The 27851-nt window shown below is 56.6% G+C and overlaps 1 protein-coding gene across 20 annotated transcripts in view; it reads right to left on the minus strand.

The window, feature by feature from the left end:
• MAPT (microtubule associated protein tau) overlaps positions 1-26461 on the minus strand; it is a 40555-nt gene extending 14094 nt beyond the window's left edge. For 8 of the 20 annotated variants that reach the window (XM_085561643.1, XM_085561637.1, XM_085561642.1 and 5 more), the window contains exons 1-7: positions 26324-26461; positions 9460-9548; positions 8127-8213; positions 7076-7162; positions 5527-5592; positions 2305-3138; positions 220-266 (exon numbers count right to left, since the gene is read on the minus strand). In XM_085561643.1, the coding sequence (XP_085417769.1) occupies positions 220-266; positions 2305-3138; positions 5527-5592; positions 7076-7162; positions 8127-8213; positions 9460-9505 (1167 nt within the window). In that variant the 5' untranslated portion in view covers positions 9506-9548; positions 26324-26461. Of the gene's footprint in view, positions 1-219; positions 267-2304; positions 3139-5526; positions 5593-7075; positions 7163-8126; positions 8214-9459; positions 9549-16601; positions 16715-24299; positions 24393-26323 lie in introns of those variants that run through there. The other 12 variants (XM_077788366.2, XM_077788365.2, XM_077788363.2 and 9 more) reach the window with 8 other exon arrangements.
• Between the last annotated feature and the right edge of the window lie 1390 nt (positions 26462-27851).

A 27851-nucleotide genomic window follows, 5' to 3' on the forward strand; every position in this document is an offset into this window, starting at 1 on the left:
CACGTGCTTGACTTAGATTTGGACCATTTCCTCACCCTTAAAGAGCCCATGGATTGCACCATCCAAACCCAGGGGAGGGAAGAAAACATAAAAACACTCTTGAAAACAAATGGAAAAATGGAACATAATGGGAAGGTTTCCTAAGAGGAACAACAGCATGGCAGCAGAGGAGCCAGGAACACGGACAGGTGTCACCCCTGGTTCTGGTTTTTAACTTACCTTGGGTTTCTTTTCATCAGCTTCAGTCCCTTCCTTGTCAACACGACCTGACAGACGGAAACAAACAGTTACACCTCTTGTCCTGGTCAAAAACTCCCGAGGTGAGAACACAGTGCTGGGGGTGTTCCCTGTCCCTGCTCTGCCTTAGTACTGTTCTTAGAAATGTGACAAAGTCACCACCTCTTGCAGAAATCCTTCCACCACTCCACAAACACATTCCTTCTGTGTTAGCAGATGATGCTGTGTTAGTCAGCACTGGGGACCAGACACACCAGGGAGGTTTGGGAGAGAGCGTTTTGCCCAGATTTCCACCCAGCTCCTGCAGGATCCATCCAGCCCAGGACAGTTTCCTTCAGCCCTACACACGTGTCTCTGAAACACCCACTTGTTCTAACACCCAAACTGAAGGAAGCCCCAGCCCAGCAGCACTGTGATCTCGTTTAAGGGGCTCTTCAGTCGGCCCTGCAGAGCACTTTTATCCCTGGCTGTTGTTAATTCCCATCTCTCCTGACAGGCTGCTCCCTGCCTCCCAGCACCACGGTGCCCCTTCCACCTGGGTCAGTCTAATTAGGAGATTAGAAATGGGGCGGAGATAAAGTTTGTACTCCAAGGCACTTATAACAAAGCCCTTTTCCCCCCATCTTCAGCTAATTGGGAGGAGAAGCTGCTGATATTCTCCCCAGTGTTGGGAAACTTGTCCTGGGGGATCAGCCCTTTCCTGACATGGACAATGCTGCAAATCCAGCACTGACCCCTCCCAGATCCAGCTGAGCTGCACACTGGAGCAAGGCTGGAGCCAAACCAGCTTTGAAGGGAGAGACCATTAAATAATTAAAGTTCTCCCACTGAATCAGAAGCTGGCTGGCTCTGGGCAGTGCATCCCCACCCCGCCGTGGTTGCAGGCTCCAGTGCAAGCCATGCCAGTGCCCTGCAGCACACGAGCGAAGCTTCCCGCTGCTGATCCCACAGGGAACAACGAGAAACATCTTCTGAGCTTTGGCTCCAGCGGGAAAAGCTCCATCAGCAATTCCTGCCTGAGCCCCGCGCAGCAGAGCCGCAAGCCCAGCAGCATTCCCAGGCCAGTGGGAGCAGCCAAGCCAGCCCTTGGAGGTGGAGCTGGGGAGAAGGCAGAGCTTCCCCCAGGACCTGCCCCGGGGAGCCAGAGCTGAGGTCCGAGCGGTGAGACCAGCCCGAGTCCTGCTGCCCTGGCTCCTTAGCCAGCCCACAGCAGCACCTGCCTTCGGCCGCTGGGCCGGGCCCCTGGCACCGTCCTGAGCCCAGGGGAGGTGGAAAGCAGAAAGGAAAGGCCTAAGGGATGCTCGAGCACTTCGTGGTGAGCTCCGAGCTTTCCCAAGGCTGCCCTCCCAACCCAGCCCAGCCCCACACGCTGTTTAGGTGCCCCCAGACAGGCAGGCAGCTCCTCTGAGCCCCCAGAGCACCGTGCTGGCACACCCAGGGACGCCCATCCAGAGCTGGCATGGCAGCAGGATGCTTGGGAAGAGCAATGGACATGCCTGGCAGTGGGGAAAGGTCCTGCTGGCTGCAGCCCTGCCTCCAGCAGCAGCCCCAGCGGGTCTTTAAGGGGACAGTACAAGGAACAGGATCAGCGTGGGGGCTTTTCCAGGTTAGACCTGCCATCCTTGCCTTTTTCCTCCTCCCTCCTCTTTAGGAAAGGCAGTTCCAGGAGTTACTGGACCAGACTCCAAGAGTTCCTGGCCGTGCAAGCCAGAAGGCACGTGTCCTGCTGGAACAAGCTGCACAGGCCAGGTGAGCCCACGCCAACGTGCCAGAGCCACCTCCAGGTCCTCGTCTTCTCGGGGAAGGGGCCAGGTGGGAGTTAAGGCGCCCACCCAACAGATCCAAGGAAATCAAAACAAAAACGGGTGAGAAAAGCATGATTAGGGACACGCCAGCACCATGCAAGGGACGCAGAACCGCAGCACAAGGCTCTGTCAATCCAGTCCAGGACTGAATTGGGAGGGCAGGGAGGGAGCAGCAGCTGTGCATCAGTCCCAGCACAGGTCCAGGCCATTTCCAAGCAGCAGGAGCCGAGGTGGCAGCAAGCTGCAGTGCTGGAGCACACACCTTTGAGCAGGGGCACACGACTGGCCTTGTCTGCAGCCAGCCCGCCTGGCTTCCTCCGGGGCGTCCGGCGGCCCCCTGCGTCCGGCACGGCCTCTCCCACGGGAGCACCTTCATCCACCTTCTTCACACCGTCCTCTCCCTCAGCAGGGAGTTCGGCTCTTTCTAGCACAGAATCTTCTCCCTCCCTGGGCTCAGCCTGTTTTTGGGAGACACTTCCAGCAGGCTCTGACAGGGTGCTGCCTGGACCTCCTTCTCCCCCCAGCAGCTCTCGCTTCTCCTCTTGGTCCTCTCCTGCTTTATGTGACTCAGCTTCAACCAGAAGTGCCTCTCCTGGGCTGTCTCTGAGGACAGCTTTGGACTTGTTTTCTCCATCATATTCTTCACGAGTCTCCTGGGCAGCTGCTGGGCACGAGCCCTTTTCAGGTGCCGGAGAAACACGCTGATCCGCGAGGGAAGGCAAACCCTGCCCAGAAGTTTCATCGATATCCCGGTCCTCATCCCTCTGGGAATCTTCTTTTATCGGGGCTCTGGCACACAGAGGAGATGGTCCATCTTTGTGGCCACCTGTGCCACCTGCTCGGGCCAGGCCTTCTGTGCCTCCCTGGTCCCACGGGTCCCCGCTGCCTTCGGGGACTCCGGAGCCTTGGTACATGTCCAGGGGGATGGGGATGGTGACCTCGATTCTGGTGGGGGCTGCTGCCGGAGCCGTGGTTTCACGGGACTGAGGTGGCTGCTGAGGCCCCAGGCCCTGCTCTGGGGGCTGGCTGCCACTTTTTACTGCAGCTCCCACACGCTCCCGAGGGCCAGGCTGGAGCCTTGGAGAGCTCGGCTCGCCTGGAGTTGAAGTCGTGGGGTGTGAAGCATGGGCAAGAAATTAGCACAGGCATGTCAAACATCACGTAAGGTGAGAGAGAGTCAGCATTTCTACTGGCAATCGAGAGACAAAAGCAAGTCCCACCCCACCCCACTGAACAGACAACTCGCTCCTGCAGTGGCTTTTGCCTTTAAAGAACTCTGAGCCCCACGGGGATCAGCACCAGCACCTGGGAGATCTGATTCCTGCCTGGACCTGGCTCGGAGGGGCCAGGTTTGCCCTGCACTCCATGAGCTGGTTCAGCTGTAGAGGTCTCCAGAAGCCAAGAACATTCCCATTTTCCCTAACACCACCACTGGACCATCAGTCTGCTGGTCAGTGCCCACCTCTTCTTGCCTCAAGGGCCTGAACAAGGGCCAGAACCCTGTCCTCCTTCCTGTCCTCACAGAGCCCTGCTGGCCTTCCCTCCCCTCGGGAGGTGTTCAGGCACACACAGCACTAGCTTCAGAGCTCAAGCCACCTCTGCTTTGCTCTTTGACTGTTCCCACTGCCCAGGAGCTTGGGAAGAGCACTGCCATGCCATGCCAGAGCAGGGAAAGGACTATGGAGAACGTGGCTGTAGCCACAGGGCCACGGTTTGGGACCGTGCACCCCCTGAGAGCTCCGGTGCTGCTGCTCTGCCAGCATTTGGGCTGAGTGACATCTGAACCCCTGAAGCTGAGGCCACAGAGACAAAGATTTGTCTGCTTCTCTTTTCTTTTTTGGCACCTGTGTGTGTAAGAGGGGAATCTGTTCTGTCACTGTCCTGTGCATGACACAGACCTTTACAATTCCACCCGACAATTAATGCATGAAGCCAGATCTTCCAGCTGAGCTGGAGCTTTTCTGCTGGAAATGCCTTCAGCTGAAGGAAAGATGCCCTGAGCAATGGGGGATTCACCTGGACTTGGGTACATTGCTCTGGAGTCAGCCAGCCCAGGAACAATGTGCCTCCTGTATGATGAGCTGGCTCAGCTTCAAGGACACTTTGGTCTCTTTGAGCACTGACCAGGTGAAGAGCCTAAATCAGAGCCCTGAGACCACAACCGTGGCTTTGGCAGATCAACAAACAAGACTCAAACAAGAAAAGATGAAGTCAAGACCAACTTGGTCATTCGTCAGTGCGTTCCCCATTTTAAGAGAATATCACAGTTAAGTGAAATAACCACACAAAGACCTTGGATGTGACAGCTGAAAGATCCCAGGACAAGGCAGAAAGGGCTTAGTAAAAACCTGGTGAGAAACAGCACTAGATCCAGAGCAGAGAGAACTTCAACCCCCTCCACCAACAATCCTGATTTCTTTTTTATAGGGGTGCCACTATTTCATGTTTAGAAGAGCTGACAGTCCAAAAACACTGGCCAGGCCAGTAAAGGTTTTATTCTAATGGCAGGGAGCAGAGTGCACAGAATTGTGCTCATCTGTGTGTGGAAAGCAACAACGACCTGAATTCTGCCCTGAGCTGAGAAGGCAAAACCTACTTACTTCTGTAAAAGACATGGATGTCTAAATGCACTAATGGAGCCGTGGAAAGGAAAGACACTGCTCAGCTGGAGGGATTTGTTATGTTTACTGCACAGAAAACTGCTTCACAGAATGGCTTTTGACTCAGATTTTAAACAGCACACTCAATTAGTGCTGTGGTGTGCAGTGCAGGCAGGACAGAAGCATCACAGGGAGTCTCAAGCCCCAAGTCTGCCCCATGGAATTAAGCCAGCACTGGGGGCTTTGGGGAACCAATTTTCCATCAAGTCTGAACTAAGGCGAGTCAAGAGAAACTTTCCAGGTAGCCAGATGGTCCCTGGATAATTTTCAGCCCTTCGAAGCAGACACAAAATGAATGCTGTGAGAACACTCGCTGCCCACTGTGTCTGGCTTCCTCACTCACATTCCCCAAGACTGGGATGAGGAGGAAAATCCCTTAGTGCTGAAGTCAGGGTATGAGTGAGTAGGTTTGAGTCCTGTTTTACTTTAGAAAGTCACAGCAATTAAAGAATTTGCTGGTTTCATGTGTGAGCACAAGGCCTGCACTGCCTCTGCTCAATCTGAGCAGTTCCTCTGGCCACAGCACATCCCAGCTCTGTCCAGCAGCTTTTCCAGCCTGGAGAACACACTGGCTTTGCAGCTGGACAAACAAGCACCGTGACTTTGGCCATCTGAGAGGGAAATCTGGTGCACGAGGAGCTGCAGCTCCCTGAAACGAGCATGTTGGAACAGCCCAGGTGTGCATGGCCCTCCTCTGCCAGGAACAGGGAGAGCTGCTGAGCAGAGCAGAGCGTTTCCTCACAGAACAAACCTCCCCAGCCACCACCAGCCCTCTGCAGGCGTGGGCAGCAGCAGCTGGTCCCAGTGAGAGACGATTCACCCACCTTGAGTGGCATCTCCTGCAGCGTGGTCCTCCAGGTTGGGAGTGGCTCCTACGCCCGCCTCTTCAGCTGCTCAGGCAGAGAAAGAAGGGGAAAAACATCATCAAAATAAGAGCTGAGTTCAAGCACATGCCTGGAGAATGAATTTACCTCCCTGCCGAGGCTGCCCAGCAGAACGGGCAGGATCTCTGCAGCAGGGCAGAAATCTCCCCACACCGATGAAGGACCCGGGTGGGTCTGCTCAGCCCCTGCTCTACAGACCAGAGCAGTGTTTCACCAGCTTCCACATCCTAAATGGCAGGTTAGCACAAGCTCTTCCAGGCAGAAAACAGGCTGTTAAGGAGCAAGGCAACTTGTGGATGTAGATCCTCTTCTACCCCCACGTGGCCTTTACACGGCCAGCAGCACGCCCATGGACGTCTCTTACCTGAGCTCACTTCTTGTGTCTGTGACCAACCTGTGAGCCCTGCCAAGGCTGGCTGAGACCAGTAACTCCAAGCCTGATACAAATCTATAGAGAAATCCTGAACTTCAGGACTACAGGTACATCAGAGAAGCATAAGAGAAGGTTTTCTTCACAGTGATGGTGGTTTGTCTTCCTCAGCATTTCTTCAGTTTATTCTATGACTATTTTCAAACTAGCTTAAACAATTCTATTGGTATGCCTCAGTTCTCCAGTCAAACTAGGACTTCTTCTCTGTTTTCCTCATTTTTATCCAAGCAGTTCAGGATACACTGGCTGCCTGGGACAGTCAGATCTTGCACCAGAGGCTCCGTGTTTCAGTCCAGGGCTCCACCAGCAGCTCAGGGACCAGATGTAGCACAGAAATTCCACTGCTGTGAGTTTGTTTCAGTGCTTGGCACTGGCAGAAGCCCTTTTCTACCCGCTGCTTTTCTCAGGTCCTGCCTGATGCTTCCAGGGAAAGCCACTGGCTATGGCACAGGGGACACGTCCTCATTTTTCAGACACATCCTGCTCTCCCACACACAGCACTGCCACAGTCACTCCCTGCTCTGCCTCTGGAAGGCCCCATCCTTCCCTGGAAAACGAGGCCCAGGTGCAGTGGCTGCCCACAGGGCATTCAGGCTGAATTAGTCACTTCACTGGCTCTGCATCACCCTTAAAAGCACTGCTGCAGTGGCCTGGTTTCCACCTGCCACTCCAAAGACACCGCCAGGGCTGGGCAGAGCCCGGGGGCTGCAGGAGGCACCCAGGGGCTGCAGGAGGCACCCAGGGGCTGCTGGCACGGGAAGGACCCGGATCTGCAGAGAGGAGCCTGGAGGTGGGAGCCAAAGCCACCACAGAGACACCAGACAGAAGGATGGTCAGGTGTGGAGCAGAGAAAGAGAGAAGAAAAGGCTGTGAGTTCCCCCCCAGGACGGGGAAGGCAAGAGGACAGCTCTGAGAGAGGAATTCTCTGGAGAAGAAGGAAGCAGGGCTGGGAGCAGCATCCCTGCGAGAGGTTTCGTGGTGTTGCCTCACAGCACCGACCAGTCCAGCTCTCTGCTCTGTCTGCAGCAAGAGATGAAGCTGCACCTTGGTCTCCCTCACCTGTGGTTCCTTCTGGGATCTCCCCGTGCTGTTCCGCACCACCCTGATCCTCGTGGTCTCCTTCCTCCACTAAAGGTGCTGTGGCATCTGCAAAACAACACGGCTTTCACACAGCTGCTGGGAGGCAAAGCCCTCTGCAGGCCTGGAGAACTTCCTGCCCGGAGAAGCCCTCGGCTCCCTCACGGCCAAGCACGGCTCCAAAGCCAGAGCCACAGGGACACCACGAGCTGGCCCCTGCCACACAACGCTCCCTACGCTTCTGTCCAAAAATCCACCACTGCAGCACGCAGCAGCTCCCCTGGAGCTGCACGGAGCACCCCAAGTGGCTGCACCGTGCTCTGGGACGCAGGGACACCCAGCTCCACCTACCAGAGGGGTGGCTGCTCATCCTGCAGCCCCAGCCCGGCTGGAAAGCAGGACAAAATCCCCTCCTGCCAGACAGGTTTTATGTCCTGATTTCTTGAGGCACTTTCCCGACAATCGCTCAGCCCACGCCTCCAGCGGGACAGGGCTGGGACTGCTCAGCATCTCTGCCCACCCTTCCTTCCTTTCAGAACAATTTTGCAAGCTAAAGCCTCTACCTCAAGTCTCCAAAGGCAGATTCCTGGGATTAAAGCAGCCAGAGGAAGGCAAAAAGTGAAGGTAATTACAACAGTGAACAAGTCTCTAGACCACTCTGGAGTTAGAGCCTTTCTACCCACGAGGCAGTCAGGACCTGGGGAGCACAGACACAAACCTGTGCCACTCAACACAGCAGCTCCTGGCTGCTCTGCCAGGGCCCTGCAGTGCCCCTGTAAAGGCTGCAGGAAGCAAACTACCAGCAGCTTCCTGAGCTGCAAGGAACAATTCACCTTTCCTGCTTTGCAGCCCACTCTGCACCTCTGGGGCTCATTATCTCATTCTGCAGCACAGCCAACACCACTAGTGATGAGACTAACAAAGGGGTTCTCCTCCTGAGAAACCCCCAGGACACGGCACGGGGAGTCTGTGGCGAGGTTTACCACGACCCCGTCCAGCATGGTCCCAAAGCAGAAAGTCAAAGAGCTCCCACCTTCCGTAGTTGGGGTGCTCTTAGCGTCAGATGTTTCAGAAACAGGCTCATCCGATCCATCATCGACTGGTATCTGAAGGGGATAGCCTGGAAAACATTCACATACTTACAACAGGTCCTTGGCTAAGAGCTGGGGCCTGGGGGTTACCAGCTGTGATCCACAGCTGCAAGAAGCTGCAGCTGGAGAGTAAAACCACCTGAGCCAAGAGCAAGCAAAGCATGGAAATGCCAACCAAAAGCACCAGTGTGAGCGCTAAAAGGAACAAATGGAAACCCACCAGCAAAAGAAAAGCCCAGTGAACCGGGCAGGCAGAAACAGCAAAGCATGACACAAGCAGGCAAGGAGATCTCGGCAACGTAAGGAGGAAAGATGTGCAGCTTCTGAGCCCCTGTTGTCCTCTCCCTCCCAGAGCAGGCTGAGCACTCCCAGGACTGCAAACCAGCCCCTGTTTGTGACGGGGCTGCTGCAGGACAGCATTCTGTGCCAAGAAACCGTGGCAAAAGTCTTCTGGAAGAGCAGGGCAAGAGGCACAAGTCTCCTCTCAGCAAGGGTGCAGGCAAATCAAATAATGAGAGCTGGAAAAACTGATTTGGAAAAGAAGAAGTGAGATCCCTGGGAACCTGTGATGTTTCACAAGCTGAGAGGAGCTGCCGGACCGCAATGCGCTACTGGATGAATGGATGCTCTGGATTCTCTCCAGGACAGAGGCCATCCATTTATCTGCTCGAAGAGGTGTCCAAAGCACCTCAAGAAAAGGAAATTAAGATGATGTTTATATGGAGCACAGCCAGGAGTGAGTCCCCTCAGGTCTGCTGGGCAGTGCGGGTTTCCAAGCTCAGCTGTGGAGCATGGTGGAATGAGAAAGGAAAAGCTTCTGAAGAAATGCAGGTCTGAAATATGGTGAGGAAGACTCTAGCATGGCCCCCACGCCCAGAGCTCTCTGTTCAGTTCTCCCCAGGTCCCTGTGCAGGTGAGGAAGGCAGGCAGCAAGCAGCACCCTCGAGCTGTGACCCCAAATAAAAAGAAGTGCTGTGCTTTCTTAGCAAACTGAGGAGTGAACACAAACACACACTTGCAAAGCCGCAGCAGTGGGATCGTCCCTGGTCTGGGGTTCTTCTGCTCAGTGGGCAGCGAGATCCACGAGCAGCATTTCGCTGCCACCGTGCACGTGGAGCACCCCGTGGGCTCCCTGTGGTGCCATGGCTGCAGCCAGCTGACCACAGCGTCCCTGCCAGGAGCCCTGGCACCACCAGAACCCCTGGCTGCTCTGCCTCTCCCCCTGCCTCAGCAGGGGCCCAGGCAGGTCCTCCACCCCGTCCTGGACGTGCTCACCTGATGAGAAGTGCTTTTCCTGGCCAGGTGCGTGATCCTCCATCATGGTGGTGTCCTGAGGCTGCTCTGCCACCTCTCAGCAAAGGTACCTGGAAAGGAGAGTAAAAACTAACACCCATTAGGCAAAACCTGTCACAGCAGCAGCAAAGGGAAGGTCTGGCCATTCCTGCACAGGCAAAAGCATGTGCCAGTCACTGCATCCCTCACAACAATCACAGAGGCACCTCCTGCCAGCTGCACTCAAATTCCACGGGTGTTTAAGATGTCCCAAGGAAAAAGAGCATCCTGGTGCACCCAGGACTCTGCCCTGACACAGCTTCACCCCAGGAGCTCCCTGCGAGCAGCAGGCTGTGCTGACTGGCTCCTGGTGCTCCAAACTCTGCATTTCCCAGTTTAACCAGTCCCCCAAGAGATGCATTTGCTGGGGAGGTGTGATGCTGCTGTGGGAAGGGATCCTCACCTCCCTGTGGAGACACCCAGCAGGGACACACATCTTCAAAGCCATCCGAAAGCGGCAGAGGGGGGACACCAGGCCTATCCAGAGATGGATTTTGGACTCTCAGAGGAGAGGGTCTCGCTCAGCTGTGGCTGAGAGGGGACAGCACAGCCCCTGCTTTAACCCCAAACCCTTCCTGTAGGGCTCAGAGAGCCCCACCACAGCACAGGGCCAAGCAAACAGGTCTGGGGTGGGAGAAGAAAGGTGCCAAACCTCCCAGCTGATTCTCCGAACTGCCTTGACCTGTGAGAGGAAATGAAGTCTCCAACAACCATTACCTGCCCCTGCTCCACGCCGGGTGGACAGACAGTGCTTTCAGCTGCCTTCCTAAGAGCTGGTATGATTACAGCCATTGGCAGTGATTAATAATCAGCTTTTAGTGTGATCACATGCTTGCCGTGACCCTCAGGGCCTGCTGAATCCAGCAGTGGAGCTCAGGTTACCAGCAGCAAGGAGGAAACTTGTGGTTTTGTGTGCTGGCAATAAATTAACTGGATGTATGGAACCACACAAGAGAAACTCCAGGGCCAGTAACCAGATCTCTCAGCCAGCTTTTTTTAAGCCTTAGCAAGATGACTCTGCAATTTAATTACTGCTTTAGACAGCTACAAAGCCATTTGACAGCACTGGAGAACCAAGGAGGCTGGAGAGCTTGCACTGGAATGAAATCACCCACAAAAATGGAGGTATAAAATAAGAAAGAATTAAGTACCTAATTTTTGCTCTAATTAGTGGGCCCTAATTATTTGGACATATGGCTGCCCTCCTCCTAGTGCTCAAAGGGTCATATTGATTACATCAGGCCTTGCATTTCTCCGGGCATGCAGGGCTGCAGCCTGGGGAAGTCCCTGCATTTCTCTGGGCATGCAGCCTGGGGAAGTCCCTGCATTTCTCCGGGCATGCAGGGCTGCAGCCTGGGGAAGTCCCTGCATTTCTCCGGGCATGCAGCCTGGGGAAGTCCCTGCATTTCTCCGGGCATGCAGCGCTGCAGCCCCTGCGCTGCAGCAGTGCTGGGGTTCAGCAGAGGCTGCTGCGGGCAGGGCTGCTGCTCACCTGCCTGCGCTGCCAGCCAGTGCCAGGCTCTCCAGCACGAAGGAAGGGCCAGGGCTGTGCAGAGCACTGGGGTGCTGTGCCCTGCCTGTGCTGCCCAGGGACAGGCAGGGCCAGCCCCCACCCCCCCATGGCACCGCACGATGCAGCTCGGGGGGCTCGGGGGGATGCAGCCATCAATTTTTCAGAGACAGAGAGGAAGAGCTGCCTTCCTCTTACAGGGAAAAAAGCATGGCCAAAACATGGAGGTCCATCACTGAGACACTCAGGGGACCCTGGATCGCTCTGGAGAGCAGAAACATCTCCCAGCAGATGGAGCACAGCGTCCTCCTGCTGCTCCACGAGTGCCCTGGTGGGGAACAAAACCACCTGGCACCAGAGCCAAGAGACAGGGAGGGAGGAAAGCCTCAGCTTGGCCTTGGGTTTTCACTCAGGTCATGAATTCATGTGACCAAAGAGAATTTAAATCTTATTAAAATGACAGATTCTAGATTCGAATTCTCAAGGATGGAATGAAAATTCTGAAAGAAGTCCATAATGGTAATCCTCTTTGTTTTTCCTTTTGAGTGGGGGAAGGGGAAATCCCTCTCAGAGAAAAACATAACATCAAGGGGAAAAAAAAATTCTAAAATATGCTTAAAAGTGTAAAACCAGCCCCGCCTTTAAGCAATGGCTCAGTGATGCATAATTAGAGCAAAGAAAGCTGCACAGAGATAAAACTTGAACAGCACCCTCTGCATGGCAGATAAAGCACAAACCCCCCAAAGAACCTTATCCATCCCCAGCAGAACTATTCTCCTTAACCAGGGACACTATCTAAAAAGCAACAGCCTATCCCATCATTAACAGCTCCTCCAAACCTCTCGTTTTCCAGACCTGAAGCCCTCCTGGTGTTGGGAGGGACCTCAAAGCCCATCCAGTGCCACCCTGCCGTGGCAGCGACGCCTCCCACTGTCCCAGAAAGTTGGGACAAGCCTCATCCAGCCTGGCCTTGGGCACTGCCAGGGATCCAGGGCAGCTGTGCCAGGGCCTGCCCGCCCTCCCAGGGAAGAGCATCCTCCTAATATCTACTCCAAACCTCCTCTCTCAGTTTGAATCCATTCCCCTGTCCCGTCGCTGCAGGTCCTTGGAAGTATTTCCCAGTGTTTCCCATTTTCTGCAGATGCTGGAAGGCCACACAAGGTCACCCCAAAGCTGCTCTTCGTCCCCAGCCCCACGTCCAGTCTGCAGCAGCGATTCCTGCCCGGCCACCAAAGAGGCACCAGGACTGGGCACGGCCAGGACAGCCCAGCAGCACAGCAGGGCCACCACCCTGCAGCCCCTGGGAACCCAAAAAACCCACAGAAAGCCCCCAGCACCCTCTGCCCGGCAGGGCTCAGAGCCCACGCTAAGGCAGGCAGCCCAAACTCGCACACCTTTGGCCAAAAGTTTCTCTGCAGTGGAAGGGAGATAAACCCCAGGTGCAGCCCAGCTGAGAGCAAGGTGCCCCACGGAGGGCAGGGGCAGAGGGCAGAGCTGGGAGCACCCAGATGTGTAACCTGTGCCAGACATCTGGGACAGCCTCCCCCAGCCCTCCGTGCCAGGCTCCGAGTGGGGCACGGCGGGCACGGCCCCGGGAGCAGAGCAGGGACCAGCCCGGGGTCACAAGGCTGGAGCAGAGGCTCGATTTACACAGCCCAGCCCAAAATAAACCCGGCCTTGGCAGCAAACACAAAAAGGAACACTGCAGCAGGACAGTGCAGGCCTGCAGAGATGCTGGCTGGGTTTGGGACCCACTGAGCCCAACCGAGCAGCTCCACCCTTCATGCCAGCCACAGAATAACCCCAAAATACCCAAATGATCACCCAGGTAACTCCCAAGCCTCCTGGCTATTGTCTCCTGCTCAGCATCTTCCTTCCCCGTTATTTAATCAGAAAGGGCACAAAGCACTGGCTCTTGTTGTTAAAAATGAAAATTCAACAAACACGAGCTAAGTGTTACCTCTGAAAGGTGATCAAACACAACCAGGGCTTTAAAAAAGCATCATTCCATCTGAATTGCATAATTAAAACAGAGTGACAGCACCGTGAAACAACATCAGCCTGAAAGGCTCTTCATAATTCATAAGCAACTTCCTTTTCATCTCCTTTGTGTACTTCTCCAAGTAGTGTTTTTCCCAGAAGCTGACAGAGGAAGGAATATGGACGATGATCTCATTAATTGCAGGCACTAATATGCAGCGAGCTGAGAAATTACATGGAATTTCAGGCTATCTAGTCAAGAGGACAGAAAACTTCTTTGAGGTTCAAAGACAGATAAATGCCTCTTGGAGCAATAGGACAGAGTTGCAAAAGAAACTGCCTCCAAAATGCATGCTTCCTTTTTTCTTTTTATGATTTTTCTATATTTATTATAGTTTAAGTAACTCCTTGAAGGTCTAAACTTTTGCCCCTTTCCCCAGGAGCTGGACACTGTTCAGAGAGACATGAGATGGGTTTGGGCTCAGAGCAGAGCAGCTTTTGGGGCACAGGAGTCTCATCACTCACGCTGGACATCCATTCCTCAGAGTCCCTCTCAGACCCTGCAGAACCTGCCCACGGCCAGGGGACACCACGGGGGTCTCCAGAGCAGGCTCCCGGCCAGAGAAAAGCCAAGGAACACTCACTTGCATCCTGCTAAGTTCCTCAGGGTTGCTGAGAATTAAACTAACAGAATTTGCCATCCCAAATCAGCTTAGGCCCAGTTCAGCAGCTGCCTCGGAGCAGGGCAGCAATTAGAGACCAGATTATCCAGCACAAAACCCCAGCCCACGGCCTGAGCTGCAGGAGTGGGGAGTGGGTTTGTCTGCAAGATAAAATAACTGTGCCCAAATAAAACAACTGTGACCTGCTCCACCTTCACCTCACCCGAAACCTGAGCAGCTCCATTCCCTCCTGCAGCATCTCCAGGCACTAAATGGATCTTCCTTCCTTGATTTTCTTCTTCATTTCCTCCTCACTTCTGGCCAGGCTCACCCCACCAGCCCTTCCAAGGCCAGCGCAGACCCCAGCCCTCCCCGTGAGCTCTCGGAGGGTGTTTCAGGGTGCCCACAGCCAGGGAGGTGCTGCCCCCCAGATCACCCAGCTCATTCCATAACATGATGCAAAACTCAGGCTGCCCCTAAGTCCACTAACTTCAGCCAGATTAGGGCTCTGAGCAGAGGGGCTTAGGTGGCAGCAGAAGAGGAAGCAGCAGCAGTTTGAAAGGCTGCCCTGAGTGCTCAGCAGGCTCTTTGCAGAGAGGGGAGAGAAGCCTCTTTGGCAGGGATTTGCCAGGATGCCTTCGGATTTCTTCCACCCCCTGCTACAGCATCTTGCAGTCGCGCGTTTCACTGAGCTCCGAGATGGTCGGTGGGGGGATAAATTCTTCCTCCCCAAAATCCTGCTTGCTTGGGAAGCCTTTAAGCAGTTGAACACGTAGAGCGGATCAAAGAGAAGGCAGATCTTATTTACCAGCTAATTCTCTTTGACTCTTCCCATCCCAGGCTGAGCCCAACCTGCTGCAAATCAGAGCATCCCCCCTGCTGCTGCAGCTTTTAAGGTGGGCTCGACAGCTCTCAGGCTTGTAGCAGTCATTATTTACTTAACAGAAAATGCTGAAATATTCCCCCAGCACTGCCTTTCCAAGGCTGGGCTTATGCCCAGATGTGGCTGCAACACCAGGCACGGCAGAGGCCAGGACAGACTCTGCTCTCCCAGCCTGCCCACTGCCACCAGAAATGAGGGGAGAGGGAAAAGAGGGAAAAGAAGTTCCCAAAAATGCCCCTGGAGTCTCAATGCATTGGGACAATCGATGGCACAGCAGCTGTTCTGCCCCATCAAGGGACTGCTTCACCCGGGCTGGCGAGGACGCCGTGAGGAGGCAGAAATGGCTTTTCTGAGAGATTGCATTGCCTGAAGAAGGAAAAGCAGGCTCCCATCCCCGCTGGCTGACGGTGCCACGCTCCCCTGAGTGGCTCCGTGGAACTGTGGGGGATGTGGCCAGGATGAGCAGAGCACAGACCTGGCAGAGCAGAGCGGGCACAGGAGCCTGCCGGGGCTCACCTGCCACCCAACAAACACAGAGCACTTTGTGTGGCCAGCAGTGTCTCATGGCTATCACACTTTCCTCCATTCATATGAGGCCAGGAACAAGCTGACAGAACTTATTTCCTGCTCCAGCGGGTACCAATCCACTCCCAAGGCAGGGACGGGCTGGTGGACACAGAATCCCCCCCATCTCCCCCAGCACAGCCCCGCTGGGAGGGCTCTGAGCACTGCTACACCCGTCCTGAGCTCCCTGCAATGAAATTCAGCCCAGCAAAGAGCTGAGGAACACCCCAAAAGTCACTCTGTCAGCCAGCCACACATGAAACAGCCCCCAGGAGCAGGGGGGTGAGAATCCCCACGCCGGGCAGAGCTGAGCCCCAGGGTGATCGATCCACGGGTGTCGGAGGCAGGCTGTGATCCTCGGCTCTGCTCTTGCTCCTCCCGTGGGCTCCAAAGCCAGAGCTGGGCAGCAGAGCCCAGCCCTGGGCCCAGCACGAGCAGCACGGCTCTGCCTGCCTGGCTGCAGCAGAGCAGCACCCAGGGGTGCCCAGAGCCAGGGCTGGGACACCCTGCAGCCTGCTGTGAGCCCTGGACACTGCACCAGCAAGGCTAGGTGAAGTGGTCTGCATTTGATGCAAAAATTGCCAGGCCGGTGCTGTGCCAGCACCAGCCACCACCCAGCTGCACCTGAGCCCCACCGAGTTTTGCCTCGGGCTGGAGAAAGACACTGTGAGACACAAGGTATGTGTTTATTGCTTGCTTTGATCTCAGCTGCTTCTCTTTCTTTGATTTCACAGTGCTGACAATATTTGCTGCACCCTGACAGAAGTTCTGGGAATATTCAATGCTGCCACAGTAATGAAGATATTAAATATGAAAGATTCTTCATGCCACAGCTCCAGTCTAGTGAGCGATCCCAGCCAGGGCAGATGAGACAAAAGCAGGAGAGCCTTGTGGCCACTGTTGCAGGAGATTTTCTCAGGGCCAGGAAAACATTCTTCATGGATTGGGCCACCATTTCTAAAGTTATTTTGAGCTGTTTCAGCGCATTTTATAGAAAATAAAATGATGACAACGGCACCATCTGCTCCAGCTACCATCACGCCAGCATGGCTGGCGTCGCTGTGGCAGTAACAGAAAGGCAGGCAGGGGAAGCCAAGGCAGGTGAGGCTCCCCAGGGAGCCCTGCTCCCCTCCTGCAGAGCCCAGCCCGGCTGCAGGAGCGGATTCCAGGGCGCCAGGGCACAGGAGGGCCAGGCCGGGTGTCCAGCAGCAGCACCAGGCGTCCCCAGCCTGGACAAGCCCAGCTGCCCCCTGGCACCCCCAGCCTCCCACGCCCTGCTCATCCCAGCAAGCCGCCACTGCCAGCCCCCTGGCACCCAGGCTGGGCACCAGCGTCCCCGGCCCCGCAGCGCCCAGCTCCAGCTCCAGGAACGCCGCGGGAGCCTCTCCAGGACACTCCACAAATACAGAGAAACACAAATACAGAGCAATGACTCCCGACACGCCGGGCCCTCAGCCTAGAAAGCAGCAAACACATCGGATCTCACCAGCTTGTGGGGCTCCAGCAGGACCTGTCCTCCCCCAGCAGCCACCCTGCAGCCAGAGCTGCGACGCCTCTTTTAGCTTCTGTCTGGCTCTGCTGAATTATTTTTGTTTTTCGTGACTCAGAGGCTCTTCAGATGAGGTCAAAAGTCACAGTGTGTTTCCTGAACATCATCTTTCATTCTTTAATGCCGAAAGACAACAAACAATAGGACATTCATCAAGTGTTTCTGCTTTGCTTTCATGTTGTTGTGTAACAGCAGAAAAACACTGTTCCCTGAAATGTTCACAACTGTATTTACTAATATGAAAAGCTCCATTTTTAAGATTAAATCTGTATCAGGTCAGTAAGAAGATAAATGCAGGGGGGGGGAAAAAGCCTAATCTGGAAAATCTCAAGAGAGAAAACAAACAAGCATCAGCAGGAGAGCTGAGCGCAGGGATGAGAGAATCCTTCATTTCCCGACAGGGAGGGGGGGACTGGGACTCGCCAGCCCAGGGGAAGCAGGTGGGCACCCCAAAAGCAGCCGGGAGCTCCAGCCCTGCTCCAGGAGGAGCTGATCCCACTGCCCGGGGCTGGCCAGGCACCAGCGGTCGCGTCTCCCACCCCCTGCACAAGCTCGCAGAATTCCAGCGCCAGAGCTCTTCCTTCTAACACAAAACCCCGACAGGAGCTGCATTTGTACCTTTATTCCTCCTAACAAGGGAGCACAGTTCGTGCTGAGGCACAAGACAAACGAGGATTTTACAGTAAGGATGAACAGCAAATAAAAACCTTTATACCAAAACATCCCTACTGAGCTCTCGGATGTCTCTCCCCAGCTGGTCTTTGCCCAGTTTGGGCCACTTGGGATGACAATCAAGCAGCAATCTGTCTTGTCTTGATTTTAGTTTTATGGGGCCGACGAGCAGATTCGCAGCACAAGCAGATGCAGGCAGTGTGACTAAGTGACAATCCACATGGGAACACGGACCATAAATTCAGCCAAAGAGTTGTAAAACCATTATTTCTCCTCTTAACCCAAAGGCTAAAGGAAGAAAAAGTTAAAAAAAAATCCATAATCCACATGCATTTCATCTTCCCCAGGAACTGGCCCATTTGGTGCCAAGCTTCCTTCTCACAGGGATGAGGGAAATTGTCCGAATTTAAGCCTGCCCCAAGTCTCGGAATTCCAGCTCAATCTTCCCCAGTACATTTGTTAAAAATAAACGAGGTGCAATCAGCCTCCTCGGGGATTTCATCCTCTTGCAGCTCTAAATGCAGCTCTGTGTCACATGTACGGAGGGAGCGCCTGCCTGCAGCCTCTCGTCTGCCCTAAAATAATCTGGCTCCCGCTCTCGGGTTCCGAGGGCTCCGTTCATGTGGCGGGGTCAGGGCTCTGTCTGCAGCGCTGAAACAAAGGCCGGAGGACACGGTGTGTCAGCGCCTTGTTTGCAGCGCGGATGGATGGAGCCAGCCCCTCCGGAGAGGCTCTGGCCACACCTAAAGCCGCGGCTTTGTCATCCCCGACCGAGGCGGGCAGGAGCCCTCTGCTCCCCCCAGCAAGCCCAAAAGCGTCACCCACCTCCCACCCTGCCCCTCTGCACCGATGAGAACCATTCACGCCTTTTTCCCGGCTGCAGCACCCCATTGCCCAGCAATCCTTACTCAAAAAGTCACTTTACACCCGCCCAGCTCCCTCCCAAGCCTGCTTCCCCCCGGCTCTTCCCCCGGGCAGGTGCTGCTCGCCTGGACACAAACACCACAACCCTGAGCAGGATTTTCCCATTTAAGAACTTAAGCACCGGGAGGCTCCTGGATGCTGACAGAGCAAACGGGCTCCAAAACTCCTCTACGAGCAACAGCGGCTGATGAAACCTGCTCTGGAGCTGGGCACGGCCTCAGACAGCCGTGACAATAAGCCCTGTTATTAGACACAAAAGCAGTGACATATTTGAGAGATTAAGCATTAATAAGTGCCTTCCCATTAAAGAGTATTCATTCTTCACCTCCTGCCCGGAGGGGCCCGGGGGAAGGGAGGAGCTGGCAAAGTAACCCAGCTACCACTGAAATGGGGCAAAAAGCAGAATTCCTGCAAAGTAAGCTCCAAAACCACGAAATGAGGATGCAGCTCAGCAATTCCCGGTGCTGGAATTCCACATCCTGCAGGCAGCTGGGTCCCCACCTTGCTCTCAGCAGGCCGGGTCACTGAGCTCCTGCCCAAGGCAGGGGCCAGGCAAGCACCAGCACGGAGCTGGGGCTGCCAGGCAGGTTTCATCTGGAACGGGGAGAGGGAGAACAGGAGAGAGGGACGAGCCAGGAGGGCAGACAGGACAGGACAGGAGAGAGGGACGAGCCAGGAGAGCAGACAGGACAGAACAGGACAGGACAGGAGAGGGACGAGCCAGGAGAGCAGACAGGACAGGACAGGACAGGACAGGAGACAGGGACGAGCCAGGAGAGCAGACAGGACAGAACAGGAGAGAGGGATGAGCCAGGGGAGCAGACAGGACAGGACAGGACAGGAGAGAGGGACGAGCCAGGAGAGCAGACAGGACAGAACAGGAGAGAGGGATGAGCCAGGGGAGCAGACAGGACAGGACAGGACAGGAGAGAGGGACGAGCCAGGAGAGCAGACAGGACAGAACAGGACAGGAGAGAGGGACGAGCCAGGGGAGCAGACAGGACAGGACAGGACAGGAGAGGGACGAGCCAGGAGAGCAGACAGGACAGGACAGGAGAGGAGAGAGGGACGAGCCAGGAGAGCAGACAGGACAGGACAGGAGAGAGGGATGAGCCAGGGGTGCAGACAGGACAGGACAGGACAGGACAGGAGACAGGGACGAGCCAGGAGGGCAGACAGAACGTGCCCAGGGGTGCGCAGGGTGCTCGGGATGAGAACAGAACCAGGGAGCACCACGGATCCTCCTGCTCACAGCTGCCCTTTTTGGATCACCCACCCACCACCACAACCCCGCAGGGCTCCACAAACCCCAGAGTCACTCCCTTTGTCCAGTGTCCTCATTTTGGTTCCAATGCCCTCATTCTGGTCCCATCCTCTCTAAATCTGTTCTCCCAGGCAGTGACTCCAAGCCATGCCACAGCCTGAACAGATTTTACCTGCTTTCCTTTTTGCTCCCAACAGCAACATGTCTTACTTCTTCCTATTCACGCCTGCCAGGCTCCCCATTATTACACCGGGAAATGCTGAGGGAAAACCGTGTAGTTTTCTGTCCAATTTGGAGACGTCCATTGTTAAAAGCTTCTTGTACAAATCCCTCCAGGCAGCTCCAGGCAGCACCCTTTGTCATGCTGATGAGGCAGGAGGTAAAACCACATATAAGTAGAAACTTCAGAGGGCAGAATTTGCTCAGAGTAGAGGCTGCCCTTGAATTCAGTCAGTGGGAGCTGAAAATCAACCACAAAAGGCAATTCTGACTTTGGATTAAATCCCAGCTTTGGGCTCACTAACGCCACAAACTACAGCTACCAGCAGAGAGCAGGAGAAGCTCCAGCCCTGCCACATCACCCAGCTTCCTCTCACCTTGAAGCACACAGGTAACTCAATGCCAGCATCACACCAGGATCTGAGCAGGGAAATGGACACTCGGCTCCTGCAGGGAGGAGTCAGCACTTTGTACCAGGTGGGTCAGCACTAGGGCAGGAACACGAGCCACATTTCCAAATCTTACATTTCTTCTCTTCTGACCCTACCAAAGTCAAGTACAGCTGCAGATGTAAATGTCATCTTTATACAAGGGCTCCTCGCATAACCCCGAGGGGACACAAACACGGACCAATCCCTCCAGATTATCCCTTCTCCTGGGACAGTCTCTCTGGCAGCCAAACTAACACCAAGAGCAGGAGCAGCCCCTTCTCCCTCTGCCCATCCTGACACCAGCCAGGACGAGCCTCGGTGGCCCCTCCATCACTGCCCCTCACCCCGAGTGTGACAGCCCTGCCTGCCAGCGGTTTGGCTGGGGAGGTGCACAGCTGGCCAGATGTGCTCCCTGCCCCAGGAAGCTCAGGCGAAGTGACCTCTCACTTCTCAGAGAAGGAGCGGAGCTGCTGCTGAGCACTGCTCACACCCCGCTCCGAGGCCGCGCCAAGGCAGCCAGGATTCAAGTAACCTTTAATCAAAGCACAGATAGTGTTCCCTGGGACAGGGAACAATTTTACCATCTGAACATCTCCGCTACAATTTCGGCTTCAAAAGTGCAGCCCTGCAAAGACTTCCCAGTGCGCAGAAAACAGTTGGTTTATCTCAAAAGTGAATCTCCAGCCCTGCACAAACAGGCTGAGCTGGATGGCCTCAGGAGTCACAGGAGAGGCTTCTTTAGATTTTTTGAGTCATTTACAAACACCTCGTGGAATTTCATTCTGCAGCAACTGACTCGAGACACTGATGAAATCCATCTGAAATTACATCTGGCACTTCCAGGCAGACAGCCCGGGGCAGGAGCTGGGGGGAGCCACAGAGAGCAGCGCTGAGAAGTGGCAGAAAGCCCTTGGAAGTCTCAGCGTGCTATTCAAACCCCTCAATTGGAGTGGTTTCATCACCTCCCTTGAAGTGCTGAAGAGTTAAGGCAGCCCTTCCTGCCCCTTAGGACTGCGCCTCATCCCTCCAGGTCCCCTCCAGCCTCCGTCCTTGCCGTGTGCCCCGGAGCATCCCAGAGCTGAGCCCCAGCTCCCTGGGGATCGCGGAATATCCCCAGTTAAAAGGGACCACAACGATCATCCACCCCCACAGTCCCACCCTGTGCCTGAGGGCATCGTCCAAGCTCCTGGGGACAAATCCCTCTGCCTTCCCAGGGAGGAACAGCCCCTGCTCGGGAGGACAGCGCTGAGGGAAGGCAGAGAGGCAAGGACACACAGGCAGTGACACCAGACCTGCTCGAGGAACAGAGGTCAGGGCAGGTAGAGCGCAGAGGCTGCAAAGATGGAAATAATTAGCCCAAGTGCAGCAATAATCCTTTTAGCTGCACAGAAGGTATCCCCTGGTGCTCCTTTGCCTCGGATATTTAAAGAAGAGACACTGGAAACAGGAGCCACGCTGTGTGCTATGACCACCTTTACTAATTGGTCTGCTAGGAAAGAAAAGGGACAAACCAGTGGATTGATTTCTGAGGAGCAACAAGCTCATTAGACTTGCAAAGAAAACCCACTCAAGTCTAAAGGCACAGATACTTCTCCTCCAGACTCCAGTGTAAACCACACATGCTTTCCACAGGCGCTTAAAAAAACCCCAGCCTACAACCAGCAGATTTCAGTGTAAAACAAAGCTCCAGCTCACAGATGGAGGAGGGAGATCCATCCTGCTGCAAGAGAGACTCAGATTCACTCAGTGCCTCGCAGCAGAGCTGCGCCCAACTTAAACACCCCAGAGGGGTTTACCTAAAGGGCCACAATTCTGCTGCATCCAGCACCTCCGGGGGTGACCTGCAAAGACAGCTTGGGACTGAGGGCTGCTCATGCCAAAAAAGCAGCTGGGAACAGCACTGCACAGAGCAGGAGCTCCACATCTCCAGGAAGGAGCAGCGATCCTGCCTGGGGGCTGCCCCTCTGGCAAGGTTGAGCCTGCCTGGTGCTCAGTGAGGTTTCCCCAAACCCACCCCCTCTGCCCCAGACCTCTCACCCTAATCCTCCTCCCAGGAGTGCTGCCAGGTGAGTGGGAACATCTCTGTGCTGCTCTGCACGATCAGCAGCCCGAGCAGCTGCTGCAATTGCTTCCTTCTCCATCTCCACGGGCAGGCAGAGCCCCGCGGGTCCAGCCCTACCCAGTTCAATGACGAGCACCCCCAACCCCAAGGATGTGCCCCTGGGGTGAGCCCCAGGCTCCATCAGCCGGCTCTGGAGTCTGAGCACCACAGCGAAGCCAGCAGAGCCCCTGAGGAAGAAAGAGATTACACTGCATTGGCAGAAAAACCCAGAAAGGCAGCCCAGCTCTGCTGCCACGGCAGCAGCAGGGAGAGGCCTCAGAGAGCTGCTGCTGAGCTGGAGCAGGCAGGATGCTCAGCTGGGGCTCCCCTGCACCCAGCCACAGGACAGGTACCCCAGGGGAGCCATCCCCCCGGGGCTTGACAGCCTCGGCTACTCCAAGGCAGCCAGAGAGGCCCGCTCTGCCTCAGGAAAGGGCTCTCAGTGCTTTTCCACAGACTCGTGGGTTTGCAGACCTCAGAAGGAGCCAGGCAGCATCAGCCACGACCATTTTGCTCAGGGTCGGCAGCTTTATCCGTGTGCAGAACCACGACCCCCCCAAATTCCTGCTGCCACATTCCAGCAGCCCCAACGCCCTGCCAGCATCACCCAGGACTGCCACAAGCCCAAGGCACTGCACTGCAGGCTCCCACCTCTCAGTCCAGCCCCACACAGCCCAGGAGTCACCCGGCCAGCCTACAAGCCGACCGACCTCGCCAGCCAGCAAGATGAGCAAACTGGAAAATACTGGGAGCCAGGTGGAAAGCAGTGCCCTGGCTCTTCCCTGACTCATTCATCAAGTGTCAGAGCATTCCTACAGCTAAATTAGCAGCACTGCCCCAGAGGACACCAACACCACAGCCAAGCCTCAACAGCACGCTGGGCTGACAAAATAAGATTATTCTGCTCAAGACAAACTCAAATCCACAGCTTTCTTCCAGCTTTTGAATAATCTTGCTTTCGGGAAGAAAGGGACCGGCCACCCTGAGCATTTCCCCTTAGACAGTGCCTGGTGATCCCATTTTCCACGCTCTGCCAGCCAGGAGGGATGTGTGGGGAGCCTGGGGTGGGCACACCCAGCGTGGATGGCTCCGGCGGGATCGCAGCCACGGCAGGACGTGTCAGGACGATTTGCCACTCCCGTGCTGATGAAGGCAGGCTTTCAGGAGCTCCAAAACATCCCCAACGTGGCTCCCCCAGCAGCCCCGCAGTGCTGCGGAGCCCGAATTCCACGTGGGGACACAAAGGTAAGAGGGAGCAATCTGCTCCATCCCTGCTGCTGCAGCCCCAGGACTGCTCAGCCAAGCCCAGCAAGGGGCTGCCCAAACGCTGCCAAATCCCACGCCTGGAAAACGCTGGAAAAAAGCCTCCGGTGCTACACAGATCAACGAGCACTCCACGAGGAGCACGGTTCTCCGAAATGCAGCAGAGGAACACAAAAGGCAGAAGATGAAACACCCACCTCGCCAGCATGCTACGAGCATCCCTGACTGGCTACACCCAGCTCTTCCTCACAGAGAAAGGGCAGCTACAGTGTCACATTTTCCTCATTTTTATCCTGTGAGGTCTGGCCAGGGGAGCAGAATTTCCCATGGCTTTCGGGAAGGAAACTACAAAGCAACAGCACTCCCTTTTCATATCTAAAATACATTAAATAAATACATTTGCTTGGTCCTCCTGAAGCCACAGTCCTTTGAGCACAGAGGGAAAGGGACAGTTTGCATGGAACACCTTGGGAAGGCAGAGGCTGGAAGCAGAGGGCAGCAAGGGGATACAGAGGAGTGGGAAGGGTGAGCAAGACCAAATTAGAAGCCTGACCTGTAAATAATTAACACAGTGCTGGACAGAGGGAGACACGCAAAACCTGCACTTGCCACCTGCAGGGACTGGGCCCATCCCCTCCTCACCAGCTCCCACCACTGCTCTCCCCAGTTAATCCCCTGATGCAGGATAAACATCCCTCTGATCTGTGACACCATCTGTGGGGTGGGCATCGCATTCCCAGGTCTCAAAACACGAGCCCTACCTGCATCTCACGCAAAGAATGAGAAAATGCAGTACTTTAATCAGCTGTGACCCATCTGCCAGTGGATCCCCATCCCTGGAAGCTTGCAGGGCAGGCTGCAGGAATCTGGTCTAATGGAAGATGTCCCTGCCCACGGTGGGAGGGTGGAATGAGATGGTCTGTAAGGCTCCCTGCAACCCAAACCATCCATGGTTCTATGTTCAAATCCTCTACAAACTACAGGCGAATCAGCCAACACTTCGCTTTTCTCCTTAAGTCGCTTATCTTGGGGTGAAAACCAAGCATTTAGTGTATCAAGAGGGAACAAAGCATAACTGGGTAAGGCAATTTCTTACTCCTAGAGAGAATGTTTCAGTTTTTCTCCCCTCAAGAGCAGTCTGCAAACGCCCAACTGAGACCTGTTTTGATTGACCACCCTGAGAAAAATAAAGCCAAGAAAACGGAACCCCACAAGGAAAGCCATTGAACAGCCCAAATGTGAGGTACTGGCAGCAGAGCCAAAACCCTTCCACGATGGAATCGGGCAGCCACGGCTCGACAAGACAAATTAACGATTGTCAGCGGCAGATTTTGTTCCACTGATTCAGACACGCATCCAACATCTGCCCACATCCACGCCGGGGAAGCTCGGGAATACTCTGCATACAAATGGTGACAGCTTAGCTCATCTCAGCTGCTCCTTCCAGCACGCTTCCAGGCAAGAGCAGCCTCTCGCTGCAAATGGAGCTGCACCTCGCGTGGTGGTACCACAGCAAATGGAAGGAGAAACTCCCTCTAAAGTGATGGCAGCTGCCCTCTGCGAGCAGCAGCAGGATTGCGCTGCTAGGTGGTCAGAAACACCAGGAAAAATCATCTTCCCTAAGCCAATCCTCCCTTGTGCTCATGTGGCAGCCAGGGATGCAGGCAGAACTCTCCACCCCTCGTCTGAAAGGAGCTGTTTCTGCTCTTTGCAGGTTGAATTGCTCCAAGGCAGGAGGGCAGGTGTGTGCTCCTGGAAACACCTGGCCAGGAAACTTCCCTTTTCCCAGCTAAGTTAAGACTTAGAATCAAGAAATACCCAACAACCACAGGTAAAAAAGGCAAAACCCAGAAAGGAGGGCAGCTCCACGCCCCACCTGGTTGGATTTTGAGACAAGAAAGAAGAGACAGCAGATGGGGAAGAGGCAGATGGAAGGGACAAGGGGGCAATTCCAGCACGACAAGGGCAATCCCAGCATGGCACTGGGATGCTTGGGGAGCACCACCCCAGCCCCAAACCCACGAGGATGGGCATTCCCATCCGGGGCTGGAAAACAGCCGGGATTCAACAGGATGGGACCCACCTCGCCCACGTTAAACACCAAACCCGTCGATATGGGCACCGGCGGGTGCAACAAAGCCGGGCAGCGCCGGGGTGCCGTGACCTCAATAATGCTTCCCCCCACGCAAAATTAGGGGCTGGGCGTGTGCAGCTCCTTTTTTCTTTTTTTTTTTTTTTTTTTTTTAAATTCGAAACGCTTTTTCGTTACGGGTTCCCATTACTGATCAATCTACCGTTTTTAATCACCGCTGCCTCCCGCCTCGAGGCGGCTGCAGAACATGGCCCCGCTTCTGCCGCCCCTCCTGCCGCAGCCCCGGCCCCACCTGCCGGGAGGAACGGGGCCGAAACGGGCGCAAAGCGGGAAGGAAGCCCCAAACCCGCCCTCCTCCATCCCTCCATCCCTCCATCCATCCCTCCATCCCTCCATCCATCCCTCCATCCATCCATCGCTCCATCCTCCGCCGCCGCCGCTCCCCGCCCGCCGCACCTGCCCCGGGCGCCCGCGCTGCCGCAGGGGCCGCGCCTGGCGCTGCCGCAGCCCCGGGGCGCCGGCACCGGGACACGCCCCTCCCGCCGCTTTTGGGTTGAAACGGCCGCATTTTGCTTCTCGGGGCTTGATTGATTTTCCCCCCCCCCCCACCTCCGTTCTCCGCGCGGCGAAGGGAGAGCGCGCCCGGGGGCTCAGCGCACCGCCCCAGCCCACCGCGGCCGCCGTTCGCCGTACCTGCCGCTGGCTGCGCGGGGTGTCCGCACCGGGGCCGGGTGGCGGTGGCAGCGGCGGTGCCGGTGACAGCGGCGCGGTGGCGGCGGCGCGGGCGGGGCGGGGGCGCGCGCGGGCTCCGGAACCTTCGCCGCGCCGGCGGGGCGGGAGCGCGCGCGCGCGTGCGCGGAGCCGCCGCCGCCGAGCCCCCCCCCCTTCCCCCTCCCCCGCGCGCCCCCGCCTCCCGCGGGCCGCGCGCGCCCCCGCCGCCGCCGCCGCCCCATTGTCTGCGGGAGCGGGGGCGCGCACGGCCCGGCCGGCAGGGGGCGCCGCCGCGATGCCCCACCACCACCACCACGGCCCGCCCGGGGCACGGACCGACCCCGGGGCACGGACCGATCCCGGGGCACGGACCGACCCCGGGGCACGCACCGACCCCGGGGCACGGACCGACCCCGGGGCACGCACCGATCCCGGGGCACGCAACGACCTCGGGGCACGGACCGACCCCGGGGCACGGACCGATCCCGGGGCACGCACCGACCCCGGGGCACGGACCGATCCCGGGGCACGCACCGATCCCGGGGCACGCAACGACCTCGGGGCACGGACCGACCCCGGGGCACGCACCGACCCCGGGGCACGCACCGACCCCGGGGCACGGACCGATCCCGCCCCGCACCGGGCCCGGGGCACGCACCGATCCCGCCCCGCACCGATCCCGGGGCACGCACCGACCCCGGGGCACGGACCGACCCCGGGGCACGCACCGACCCCGGGGCACGCACCGATCCCGCCCCGCACCGGGCCCGAGGCACGCACCGATCCCGGGGCATGGACCCATCCCGACCCGCACCCGCACCGATCCCGGGGCACGCACCGATCCCGCACCGGCCCGGGGCACGTACGGATCCCGCCCCGCACCCGAGGGACGCGGGACAGCGCCTCGCCCAGCCCTGCCGCCCGCGTCCATCCCGGTTTCTGCCCGGCCGCGCAGCCCGCACACGCTCCGGCCGCTGCTGCGCCCGTGGCGGCGGCGGCGGCGCGGCCCGGGTGGGAGCGGCGTCCCCTCCGCAGCCTCGGGGCAGCCGCTCCGGTGCCGCTCCGGTGCCGCTCCGGTCCTGGCGAGCTGCGGCTGCCAGAGGGACCGCAGCCGCCTCCCGCACACGGCGGCAGCTCCGCAGCAGCGCCTGCGGCGACAGGGACGGGGCGCAGGGACCGCGGAGGGACGCGGCCGGGGCTCCGCACGCACCCCTCGGGAGGAGCAGCAGGTGACAGGAGAGGGGCCCCGAGCCGCTGGGCAGCGTCGGGGCTCCCTCAGCACCGGCCTGAAGCTCCGCAAAGCCGAGGGAGAGGCTGAGGAAACAGATCCGGATCCCAAAAGATCCCTCGCGACCTTGCCTGCTTCATCTGGAGCAGCAGGGAGCTCCTTTGCTTGGCCTGGAAGTGGTGCGGACCCAGTGGAGGTCGCTCGATGGAATTACTACCTTGTGTTAAGAGGGTTACTATCCCTAATAATTGGATTTAATAGAGAAACTGTAGGAGGCCAGGA

Source organism: Lonchura striata, chromosome 27, assembly GCF_050655825.1.
Source record: "Lonchura striata isolate lonStrDom1 chromosome 27, ASM5065582v1, whole genome shotgun sequence".
Lineage (NCBI taxonomy): Eukaryota > Metazoa > Chordata > Aves > Passeriformes > Estrildidae > Lonchura > Lonchura striata.